Genomic DNA, 12,684 nt, shown 5'->3' with positions numbered 1-12,684 from the left:
ACAAAAGAGTTTATAGATTCAAAAGAGACGAGCACACACCTAACAGAAGGAGGATCCTTATATTATCATTTATTTTTATTGATTACTACTTCAGTGCATTACATAAAGCTTGCTTAAACTGCTTGTGAACCTCTGCTCAAGGTCACCTTGAATCTGTAATGGATGCTAATTTTTTTCTTCCCCATATTCATTTATTTCTTCCAACCCCCTGTTTTATTTTTTTCTCCGACTTAGTCTTGACATTTTTAACTCTTGACAAGTGTCGTCTGGAGAGTTCTCCATAAATAATGCATTTTACAATAGCCGGTAAATAAGCAGCGGACACAATCGTTAGGCCTCCCGGCAGCCCGGCCGACCCTGGAGGAGCTTTTACAGTGAAGGTGACTATTCAGCTTAATGCAGTCCTCCGGGCCTGGGGAGGACATTTTCATTCATTAGAGCGGTCACAAGCACTTAAAGCACTTTAAGGACCTGTTAGAAGAGTGGAGGGATGGGAGGGTGGGGAGGGTGAGGAGGAGGGATGGAGGCGATTGGCCACAGGACAGCCGGGTTCAAAGCAGGGAGCGGCGAGATGACAGTCGGGCTCGACTTCCTCGCGGTCCAGTTCTAATAGGTCTGATTGAATTTGAGAGCGGTTGACTCTCGGTCTTGCAATACACATTTAATTAAGTGTGAGGGGATAGAGAAAAGGGAGTGTGTGTCGTCTGTTATAATGCTGTATTGACCAGACCACCTTAAATGATTCTTAATGATACCGCCTTTAGCCAAACGCTACTGTGGAGAAGTACAGCACAGCAAACAGAGTGACTGAGCAAGATAAATCCTCAACACAGAGTGGCTGTCATAATAAAACCTCATATCTCTGACAGGGCAACTTCATAGGAGAAATAACGCTCTTAGCTTTGATGTCTGTTAATGTAACACGTAAAGTAATTTCGGACAATTTCAATTCAGAGAAGAATAAAATGTTCATGCAATGTAAAGGGCAACTAGTATTTTCAAGCAGGGAAACACTAAATAATAATAAATAATATATAATATTATAAGGGTTTGATATGGCAGTGATGATATGCACTATAAACTATAGCCTATTGTATAGTATCAAAGTATCTTGATCTTCAAAGAGAGACTGACCTAAAACAGTACGGGATTAAGAACAACAGTTGTTCATCTAATATCAGGCTAAGATGAGCAGTATTTTTAGCCTGTCTGCTCTTTGTCTCACATCAGTCACATTGTCAAGACAGCCTACCCCGCTCTGAATGGCATTCAGAGTCAAGAAAAGGGTTAATCCCAACATTTAAGGCTTGCAAACTGCAGGTTTCCCCACACAGCTGCAGAGCCCACTACACAAAAATTAGCCTCCGATCCCCAGTAATTTACAGTAATCGCAAGCACTCAAAGTCTCAGAGAAAGCTTCAGTTGGCCCTCCTCAAGGACACTGAACCTCTCCATTCCAACAGCTTACCACTAACACGTTGAACTTTGCGAAGGCTCTTGTCTCGCCCGAGCTCGGGAACTAATTTCCCTGCAACAAGGGAGTTTATTTCGGGCAGCGTGAGGTGTTGGGGCATGAGGCTGGCTCCGTCTCCATTATTAAAGCCAGATTAACACAGCTGTACACTAGAATTGAAGCACCCTCTCCTCACCGCACTAAACATACGGCCTTCAGGATTACAAGCCGCACTTGACCATTTAAATTACTGCAACAACCGGCCATACCAGCTGGGGCTCATTAGCATATCGCCCCAGCCACCGAGGGCTGAGAGGAGAGCACCGCATCTTAAAAAAGCCCCATCAGAAAGGAGAGGACAAACTATCGTGCGTGAGAGTCATCTGTACTGTGGAGAGCCTGCAGTGGACACGGTTAATCAGGGACACAAGCCAGAGGGAATCACATCAAAAATGGTATATAAACCTGCAACCATCATTAACTGGAACACTGCACTTTGTCGTAATTTGTTCTCTGGATTCTGAAACAGCCAGTAAAAAAGGTTGAAAATATTTTTTTTTTTTTTAGTATAAAAAACGAGGGATGCACAATGGTATCAGAATCGTGCTGGTATTGACAGATATCTGACTTTAAATATATTCAATAAAATAAATTATTATTTAAAAAAATATATAAAATATTAGCATTATAAAATGAAAGAAATTAAATATTGCCATTATGCAGACAACTATATATGACTTTTATTTCGAACCAATATTTGGCAGAAAGTTAGGGTGACACTGGGCTACTGCGATAAAATATCAGCATTTTATTTATTTTACTGCATTTGTAACCCAACACAAATAAGAGACAAATTTGTCTGGTAGATTCGATTACAACATTTTATTAATGGTTATGTCTCAAAATTGGTATCAGCTTTGGCAGATAAGTACATACAAAATACAGATTATATTTTATATATTTATGGAAATCAGCACCAGCCTACAATTTCCATATCAGTGCACCCCTAAAAAAATTGCTTTCTAATAGAAGCTCACAATAATATTGCAGCATTAATCACTCAAGGTGAAAAAAACTACTTTATGAAAATGCATAACCTGTCAGCGTGTTTAAATTAATTATGAATAAGAAAATAACAGGTTTGAGACAGAAGACCACTCATCAATATCTGTGTACGAAAATATGCCTTTCCTTGCATTCAAAATATTTCTTCAACCTTTGTTAAACTGCAAAAGAACGTCGGCAACTAAGAATACATTATTACAAAGATCAGCAGAGGAGAAGAAAAAAAACATGGAGACAAAATTATTTTAGTTGAATTAAGGTCTAATTTATTCCTGTGATGCAGTGTTTAAGCTAAGAGTTCCCTAGATATTTAACTGAATTGAGTACGTCCCTAGGGAGCTGTGTGTGTATGTGTGTGTGTGTGTGTGTGTGTGTGTGTGTGTGTGTGTGTAGCATGTTTGATTGTATACAGTCCTACATCGTTCTAATTAAGAGTGGAGGAACTATTACAGCAACTATTTTCAATATTTGTTTTCCTGTCATCCTCCTGGCTCCCGAAGGACTGGGTGGTTCAGGGTGCGACGCCGGGAGCTCGAAGGCACTCTCCACAGCGTAACACTGCCAGTATCAAATTCCAGTTTAGAATTTTTCGAGATCCAAAAATAACTAAAACTGTGGTATCACAAATTAATTAGGCGGCTGTCTTTATTATGGAAACTAGTTGGATTCTATTCAACAAAAATCTGATAAAATCTTTAAATCTGGAGAAATCCTAATCAATAGACATGCATGGACAGTACATACATATATATATATAATGTTAATTGGTAAATCTTTGGATAGCATTAGAGGACCCTCCAGGCACATACAGAGGAAAATAAGACTTTTTTGGACCTATTTTGGCTAGTGGGTAGTTGAATTTGTGGGATGAATGCTGTCGTCTGTGCTGAAGAATAAAAAGGTAATGTTCCTGGCGTCGGGTCGGTGGCGTGTGTTTTACGGCCTGAGAGTTTGGCTTGGCGCGGCTCGGAGACCACACTTAAGCTGAGGTGTAGTGCCACCCACTCTTTGTCACACTGGAGCCGGTTCAGAACAAACTGGAAACATAGCCACGTCAGTCCTCCCAGGTTAGAGGACTTGTGTGTGTGTGTGCCTCTATGTATGCATGTGTGTGTGTGTGTAAAGAAGGAAGATGGAGTATGTGTGAAAATGAGTATGGAGAAGGAAAAGAGAAACACACTGAGAAAGAGAGAGAGAGAGAGGAGAGAGAGAGGAGAGAGAGACTTAGACACATAGAGAACATTCAGTGAGGACACTGATATATGCCTGAAGCAGTCCATGCACAGCTTGTGTGCTTTTGGTAAAGCCATGAATGAGGCACTTGTGCATGTACACATATAAACACAGATGCCCACACGCACGCACTCACACTAACACACACACACACACACACACACAAACATATTGAGGCCTCCCATACCGTCTTGCTCTGTCTTTGTCATCTCCTCCAGTTTCTTCTGTTTCAGTGTGTCCACCACGTCGGCCAGGCTGCCTTTCCGGCGCTCGGGTGTTCCAAAGGCAGAGCTGCCCAGCAGGTCGCCCCGCTCCCTCGCCCCCTCCTCTGGCTTGTGCGGAGAGGTAGAGTTATTCCGGAAGGAGTACAGGGAACATACTTTATTGCTGTCCGACTCCTGGAGGAAAACAAAGAGCGGGGGAGAAGAGGAGAGAGGGAGATTGTTTTGAGTGCAAAGCCGTTTGAGCCTCAAGTCTTTTCCCATATGCCTCAGCTCTGAATTATCAAAATACATACTGCCTAGATCTTTTTTACATGCTGAAAAAAATGGGAGAAAAATGACAAAAAATCACTCTATTATACCCTTTCCCAAAAAAAAAGATAAGTGTAAGTAAAAGAAGTAAAAGAAGTGCATTTCGGTGCAACACAATTCACTAACACATTGTCAAAAGATTAGGTCTTGCAGAGAGTAGATCAATAGTGGTTAACAGCGTTTTTTTTTCCACCGTTTTCTTTCTTCCCACACACAACTGCAGCAAAAGAAGTCAGTGCAATTTCATTTCAAAGTGTTGTTCGAGTCGGCTTTGAGTGCCGAGCAATTTGCCGGTCCTCCGAGTGGCTGGCTGCTCTTTGCTGAACCCCGCGGGCCATCATAAATCTGGGCCCTGTCTGGAGCTGCTGTTGTTTTGCGATCCCACCTGTGTGTGGTTTAGTGGTTAACTGGGCTCTTGTCGTGGGCTGATAGCTGTACTCTCCGCTTCCACTTAAAGGGGAGCAGGAGGCTATGGGTCCGCTACTGCACACAGCTCAGGTAACTCCGCTGTCTTCTGCAGCTAAAATTGTGTTTGTGTTTGAGAAAGAGAGAGAGAGAGTAAGCAGACCCTACGAGACCTCTGAGTGAAAACAAATGGTGAGGAAAGAAAAAAAAAATCTACAGTTAAACGAAAGGCTCACACTAACACAGTCTGCATTCTTACTCTACGGCGGTGGTTCCAGCTCCTCCCAAAACGGAGAGTTGTGAAACGCAGGCAGCGGATGATTGACGAGGGGCAGAGGCCTTGCAGAAAAGAATTCTGGGATGGTTCTGGAAGGCGGAGGCCAGGAGAAGAGTACCGGATTGCTCCATCGTATACAGAGCTACTAATCCCTGCAAATATGCAGGAATGCTAAGAGCTGAGAGCGTTTGGCAGATATACATGTAGAGCAACACGGCAGGATTCTCTCACTGCAGCGTGGTGTCCCGGGCACAGACGGGCACTAGGGCAGGGTGATTATGCGGCAGCAGCGCACGGCGGCCAGGCCGGTAGGGGGTGAGGTAATTCAGGGTAATCAGCTGGCACAGGCTCAGAGCACTGGCCACACAGACGCCCGGCACAGCAGGGCAGACAGGTAATCAACAGAGGCTACAGGCACACCCCTCTCTCTCTTTCTGCTGCTCGCTCTCCCTGCTCATTTAGAGTCATTCTTACTTCTCCTCTCCACACTCCGGCAATCTTCTCCTCCCTGCTCTCGTTTGCTCGCTTGTAACCTCCTCTGTTGATCTTCTATAGCCTAACCAACTTCTGTTACTGTCACAGTATTCAGTACAACTACCCAGTAAAAGTTTACTCACTGTGCCAACGTCTAAAGTCACACTGGCAATCGATTATTTTTAAAATTCACGTTTAGAAAAGCATTTCAAAATCATGTTTTTTACCTCATCAAAGGAAAAAAAATCAATCACCTAGAAACACTGCATCTTCATCAGAGAACAGAACATAGCTTGTAGAACAAAAAACGTCCAGCGTATGCAAATGAAACACAAGCAACCCGCTCTCAAAGATCAAATGAACACAATTAACTTTTCATACGCCTTTCCCTCATTATATCAAGAGGGAGCCGAGAGATCGGCCCGCTTAGCCCGAGACAATGCAGCGAAAATTCTTTGAAACGCTTTTCTAATTACACCAATCACGAAAAACCTCTCTGTAATCCAATTAGGCGTGCTGTAATAGGGAGCACCTGAGCTGTGCACCGCTGCCTGGCCACATTTACATGGGAGAGACAGGCTGGAGAGCCCACCCAGGATCTGGGCAAATCCTGTATGGACAAAACAAAAAAAAAAAAAAAGACAGAAGCAGAGGCCAGAGTAGAGCCCTGAGGCCTTCTGGAATTGCTTGCTGGCTGGCTCCTTCACTTGGTTTGCTGGAAACACCTGCCCATGCTGTGTCTGCCTACAAGTGCCTGTGCCTGTCTGCTCTTCTCTCCTCTCATATCAAAGAATCCTCTGCTCAGTCAGGTGTTCCAGACAGCAGTCCAGCAGCATTAACTTACAGGCTAGCGGGGATGTTTCTGGAATGTCACTGAGATGCTTATGATACTGAAAAGGTCACTTCCTTTTCGCTTACATGAAGAGCAAAGACACATTCAGAAATATTCTGGATGCTGAAAATATCAATGCTCCAGCTCGTGCTGGCTTCTTCCAGCAGTATGTCTTGGTGCTGATGTGTCTGTGGACCTACTCTGCTGGGTCGTGCAGGATTAGCTGGCCGTGGGCCAGCAGGAGGAGAGGAAAGGAGAGGGGTTTTGTGGAGAATTCCCTTTTTACGAGCAGCAAACAATGAGGGCCTCTCAGGCCTGGGTCTGGGCCCGCTGCCTCTTAGCCTAGCGGGACCACGGCTGAGGAGAGAGGGAGGCAGGCTTGTAGAGGTCTGGGCCGTCCCATGCACACACCACACACACTCCCACGGACTCCCAGTCCTACTCTCTCATTGTTTCTCTATTTATAGATTCATAAAATCACTCTGACGCGCAATGCAATTCAATACGTTGTTCTCCGCGACTTTTACACTTGTGGACGGCTTAGGACTTCAAAGGCGAGCGCTTGGCAAAATGCAAGATCTTAAGTCTTCTTTCAGAAGGGTTCCGGGGGGGCTGCTCTGTTCTGACAGTGTCCTTGGGGTGAGGATCCATCTCGAGACGCAGAGTTTTGTGTAAGTGTGAGAGAGAGAAAGAACAGACAGTGGCATGTGCCTCTCAGCTTACTCCCTTCTCTGAGCTCTGACAGTAGAGTTCCATTAAAAGTCTCGGCCTCCATCCAAATGCAAGAGGTCACGGGTGGAAAATAACAGCCTACGTCTACAGCCTACCTCAGCCCTATGCAGCGCACCTCACCTCTGTCCACCTCTGAACACCTCCTGGCCATCGAAAAAAACTGTATAATACAACCCTGCTCACAAACACGCGTCCACTATACATTAACAAAGAACTAGAGTGGATGGGGTAACAGGTACTTGTGAGTTTGTTATGTTTATATTTATTTCCTTATTTAGTATTTGGAAGCTTCATCTTTTGTTCACCTTTTAGACCCCACCAGAATTCCTTTGGTTTCCTGACAATTCAGAGTTGCAGGCTTAATTATGACTGTTTTAAGCAAAATATTTAATTATAAATCAGAAAATTAAGAAACTTGGCAATTGCTTAACATTGGACGTTATATTAGGCTATGAAAAATTACGTCATAGCCAGGTAAGCTTAGTTAAAAGCTGAATGTCACATGTTTTCTTTAAAAGACTGAACTAAGTTAGAAAAAGATGTAAAAATGGCAAAACAAAACATTAAAAAAAGCGAAACAGCCAAATATTCATGAATTTGTTTGGCTATAGTGCTGACTGTTGAACAACATTCAGGTCAGGAAGGTGAGCATGTCCTCAGTCAGTTTTAGAGATGAGAGACAGATTAGATAGCAGGCTAGCTAAACTGTTTAGCTGATTCCTGTTATGAACATATGAAATTCAATACGAAATTAGTAAAAAAACATTCAAATAACTCTATTAAATTTTTAAGGATTTAAGTCTTGAACTTATGTATGATCTCTGCTATCTAGGTAAGTAAACAAAAATCCAGTCTACTAATCTCCTTATCTGACATAACAATACAGCACATCTGTCTCAGATCCTTTTAGATGCCCATTACAAAAATAAACATGTAAATAAACACGTAACTGTTTATTACAAATCGAAAAATTAATATATGGATTACAAAATCTAAAGGAAATGAACACATTTAAAAATTATGGTTAATTACAAAATGTAAATATTATGGTGTTTAGGGGGGAGTATTGAAAACTAGTATTCAAGTACTCATTCGGAAACACCAACAAGTATCTGAAGCCTATAAAATGCTGTGCGGCCATGTTACCAGGGCCTGTGCATATAAATGCCTGGCACTGGAGGCTGCGGAAGATGTGGGATGTAGTCTCACCATGCGCTGCAGGCTGTCCCAGTCCGATTCTTGGGGCACGCTGCTGCTAACGGGCGGCAGCTCCTCGGGGTGCGGCTTGCCGTGCAGCAGGTTGTGCAGAGGCAGTTGGGGTGCGGCTAGTGCCTCTGCACTCTCCTCCTTCTCCCAGGCCAGATGCTCCTGACTCGCTCCGTCCTCGCCGCCGTCCGGGCCTGCGGCGAACGGAGAGGTGGCTTGTTTGGAAGACATGATTCTGCTGGAAGAAAAAAAAGTGGGGAAGACAGTGAGAAAGACATATGGGAGGTTAGCAGGGGTGTGAAAATGCTGTAGTGTTGTGAAGGTGGTAATTTAACTGCATAAAGACTGTTAAAGATTTAATTAGATTTTAATATTATTTATTAAAACATGCTCAATACTCTTTCAAGCTTAAAAACGACTGTGTACGACAGTTCCTCCAGTCACAAGTTATTAATTATTTATTAATTATTAAATTGAATCATTAAGTCAGAGATTTACATGTCTATAGATTCAAGGAGGATCTTTTTTTTTGGACGATCCTTTTGAAATAAGGACAGCGCAAATGTGATCACAGCAAATATGGTTAACATTCACAGGAGAGATCAAGAAAAGTTTGTATGCCACACATAAAGAATATTTATTAATTAAATTCATGTCTATTTATTTTCTTACTGTCTTTAAACCCATATGCTGACATGTACATGAACTTGGCCAGCTCAGTCACTCCATCTGACCCCAGGACTGAACCTGCATCCGAGCCTCAAAGATCCTATCAATAGCTCTCCGCCTGAGTGCAGGAGCACCGGCAGGCACTGGGGTCCCTTTTAATCCTTTGTTTAATGTAAATGGCCATGCTGAGCTAGGCTGGAGTGCTGCCTACAGCAGGCCCAGTCTCCCACCCCGTGGCTGATTACCACGCTAAGAGGGTTACCATACCATATAACGCACTCTTATTAAAGCTCCAACACCGCCAAGCATTGCGGAGAGATTTCATTTAGACATCTATAATTAGTCAATAAACATCCAAAACGTGCTGCTTAGGTTCATATTGCAGGAGACATCTGAAATAGTGCTTTTCTACTTTTTTTCGATGGTAAGCATTAATCACCGTAGGTTGATGGAGCAAAAGTGGGTCGTTTGCGTGAAAAGTTACAGCGAATGGGAATTTCCAACTTCGCTGGTAAATTAATTGATTTCAACAAGTCATCATGCCAGAGCATAAAATCCAACTCTTCATTTTCATCCTCTACAAATTAGCAAATCATTAAGATTTTAGTACTGCGCTATTTCTCCAGGCAAATAAACTCGAATTAAAGAGCAGCCAAAAGCCAAGCAGCAGAAAACAAAATTTACAAATCTGTCACATGCCTTTCATGAATATTGCAGTGAGTGGTGTGCCTAATGTATCAGGTACAAAAAAAAACGGATGCCTTTTTTAAGCTGCTTTTCTTTTCTTTTCTTTCTTTTATGTCTAGCCTCTGAAAGCTTAGTGTTCATTCCCATCCAAAACAATACAGCTGCTCTCATACTGTTCAGTACAATGGGGGGAAATTAATACAGAGGGTGCTAATCTAATTAAGCTCTGGGTATAAATAACGGAATCATAAAGCTTTCCTACTGATCTGAAGTGCTGAAAAGCAACCAGTGCATGTTTACTCCTAATCCCCTTTCCCTCTGCCTGCTTTGTGTGGTTTATCTACGCTGGATATCCCACAATCAAAACATCACCTCAGGATGCCACACACACAGGACTGCCTATTAGCCAGCAGGGCCTGTGACGCACTACCGAATGAGTGAGTTGTGGAAAGTGAAGGGTGACCTGATACAGCCGGCCAAAGGCCCGGCATTGGCCGAGTTGGCATTGGGCACAGAGGGCACGGGCGTTCTGGGTCAAGGTTCTGCCGCGCACTAATGTCCTCCCGTTGCCCACTGAGACTGCTGGGAGATGAGACAGAGGCAGGCTGGGTAATGAAGGCAGCCCAAGGTGCCTCCAGAACTCCATCTCCCAGCTCTGCCAAGTTTTCCAGCATGGGGTCCATCGGGGGATGAAAACAAATCTGACACAGGGAGAGATTATTTCAACGCCAAACTGCGCGTTAATCTGTTCACGTGTGCCGCAGCCGTAGCCCCGCTCCTTCCCCCTCATCTGCCCCCACTACAACACCCACACGAGGGATGTGTGAGCCGTACAGGCCTGTCAGGTCTCGATGGCTCTCGGGCGCTCTAAAGAATGACTACTTCATTTGAAGATGTGCCATCCATTTGCACACATCGCTGAGCACTTAAGCCGGCTTGCACTCTCCATATGAATTGTTAAATACAGTTCATTAAGTGAGCTCACAGGCACAAGTGGCTCCTGTGGCCCTGAACAATGAGGGTGTCCGTGATACCCATACTGGATCACGCGGTCACATATACACAAAGTCTAAGATCAGCCGCGTTACAGCGGGCAAAAAGTGCACAATAGAAGCCAGTGGATGTTAATCAGCAGCTGTGTAAACACAGTATCTGTCGGTTAGCGCAAGGGGGGGGGAACGGAGCAGGAGACCCAGACCACTCCATGCTTCTGTTTTCCTAAGCAACCCCAACCCTCAATTTTAATCAGCCAATAAATTGTTTCCTGTAATTATGCCGAATACAGACTGATCTCTGGACTTGTGGAGTGTTAATTGAAAATCAAAATTCGGAGCAAAGTTCAGTGCACTCACACTTGGTGCCAGGGGAGGAACAAGGAGGAGAACAAGACCCTGGCACACCCTGAGGGAGAGGTTTGGTGGGGGGCTTGGAGACAGAGCAAGACTGGCGATTCTGCCCCCATTTTTTATGCATGGACTCAAACAGCTAAAGCTGCCTGCACACCAACCCCCCCCACCAATCCCTCGTCTTCAATTGAGTGCAAGTGAAACAAAGCACTTCTTTTGTATTACACAGTAAATCAAGTGGTATTATTTTACCTCTAAAATATTCAGTCTCTCAGGCACTTTTCCTCCAGTCTCCTGCCATCAGTCAAACTGCTGAGGCATGAGAGCGCGGAAGTGAGAGAGGGAGGGAGGCAGAAAGAGAGAGAGAGAGAGAGAGAGAGAGGGGCTGACTCCATCCTCCCGTAACATGTGTCTACAGCAATCTTGTTAGAAAATGCAACAGATCTGCGCCCGGGCTCCGTAACAGTATTTGTCAGTTGGAGTTAATAATTTATGAGGAGAGCTGGGAGGGCCGTGTGTGTGTGAGTGTGCGCAGCCAAGGCAAAGAGTTTTGCTGGGGTTTGGGCTCGTGGCTTTCCCCTCTTCGTCTTGCATACACACACATATACAGTCCGTATACCGACACCCCGCGGGCCCCGACTGCATGACCAAGAAGCCAACCTCACCATACACCTCCCTTCTGGTACAGTCATGATAGTGAAACAATGTAGGAAAATAGGCCAACATGGCACAAACCAAATTTAAAAGGCTGGACAGTGGGTGGGTTTTCTGACAGGTCTGTGTGCTTCTGTCTCTTTTAATCACTCGAAAATAATTTCCTCTACCCCCCAGACCATAAAACAGAATCCCAGAATTTAAGTTATGAGGCTGTGTATGATGGGGGGGCATGATAAACATGTAAAACACCCCTCGCGTGTGAAAACACCACCATATTTTATTTAATTAAATTCCCCTTTCTACGCTGAGCTGACGAGCTGCACATAGACGGACTCGCGCAACAGCACAGTCAAATCACCCTCACACACCCTCGCTTTCCTTTATTCTGATTAATAATTCAGTCTGTTTCTCCAGTAAATAAGTCAGATACGTCTGCCTTTGTGCATATTAAGGAGAGAATATATCAGGCCAGGCCAAAGTGGCTTGCATATGAATTCCTGACAAGCCTTTTTCAGCTTACGCTCGATTACACAATAACAATGGACAGCGAACAAACCAAACTAATCAATAACTGGAGGGGGAGCATGGCTCGTCTCTCTCCCCCGCCTCATTCGGATGCCCAGAGAAGAGGGGAAGCAAACAGAGAAGGGCCCTATATATAGCTGACAATATTGCAGCATGTTTTAAAAGGATTAAGGGTTACGTTCTTGGGCCACAGGGGGCTCATGTGGCCCGGAATGCTTTGACTCATGAATTGTTGCCAGTGCTAATGTTTCATCATGCACCAACCTCTGTTTAATTGGTTAGAGGCATTAGAAGCCCCCCCACCCCATCCCACCCATGACGCCCCATCCTCTCCCTATGCACTGGTGTGCCCTGAAGGTCTTATGACTCGGGGGCCATGTGTCTTAGGATATCCACTTTCACCCCCTCAATCGTAACAAGCCCCCCGCTCTCTCTCTCTCTCACCCTGCTGTGTGAGTCGTCTCTTACTGTTGACCTTTTATAGACAATGGTGATAAGTAACTCCTGAGCTATGCCGTTGAAGCTATACCCCCACCATGTCTCAGACACCCTCCTCCCCAGCCTTCAGTCCCCTAAATCATAGGTCAACC

At 44.4% G+C, this 12,684-nt stretch overlaps 1 protein-coding gene across 6 annotated transcripts in view; it reads right to left on the bottom strand.

The window, feature by feature from the left end:
* sox6 (SRY-box transcription factor 6) overlaps positions 1-12,684 on the bottom strand; it is a 163,359-nt gene that overhangs the window by 99,355 nt on the left and 51,320 nt on the right. For 3 of the 6 annotated variants that reach the window (XM_036587021.1, XM_036587024.1, XM_036587020.1), the window contains 2 exons: positions 8,214-8,448; positions 3,939-4,149 (listed from right to left, as the gene is read on the bottom strand). In XM_036587021.1, the coding sequence (XP_036442914.1) occupies positions 3,939-4,149; positions 8,214-8,448 (446 nt within the window). The remainder of the gene's footprint in view (positions 1-3,938; positions 4,150-8,213; positions 8,449-12,684) is intronic. The other 3 variants (XM_036587022.1, XM_036587023.1, XM_036587025.1) reach the window with 1 other exon arrangement.

Source organism: Colossoma macropomum, unplaced genomic scaffold (assembly GCF_904425465.1).
Source record: "Colossoma macropomum unplaced genomic scaffold, Colossoma_macropomum, whole genome shotgun sequence".
Classification (NCBI taxonomy): Eukaryota; Metazoa; Chordata; class Actinopteri; order Characiformes; family Serrasalmidae; genus Colossoma; species Colossoma macropomum.
This window is presented reverse-complemented; position numbering and strand designations above follow the sequence as displayed.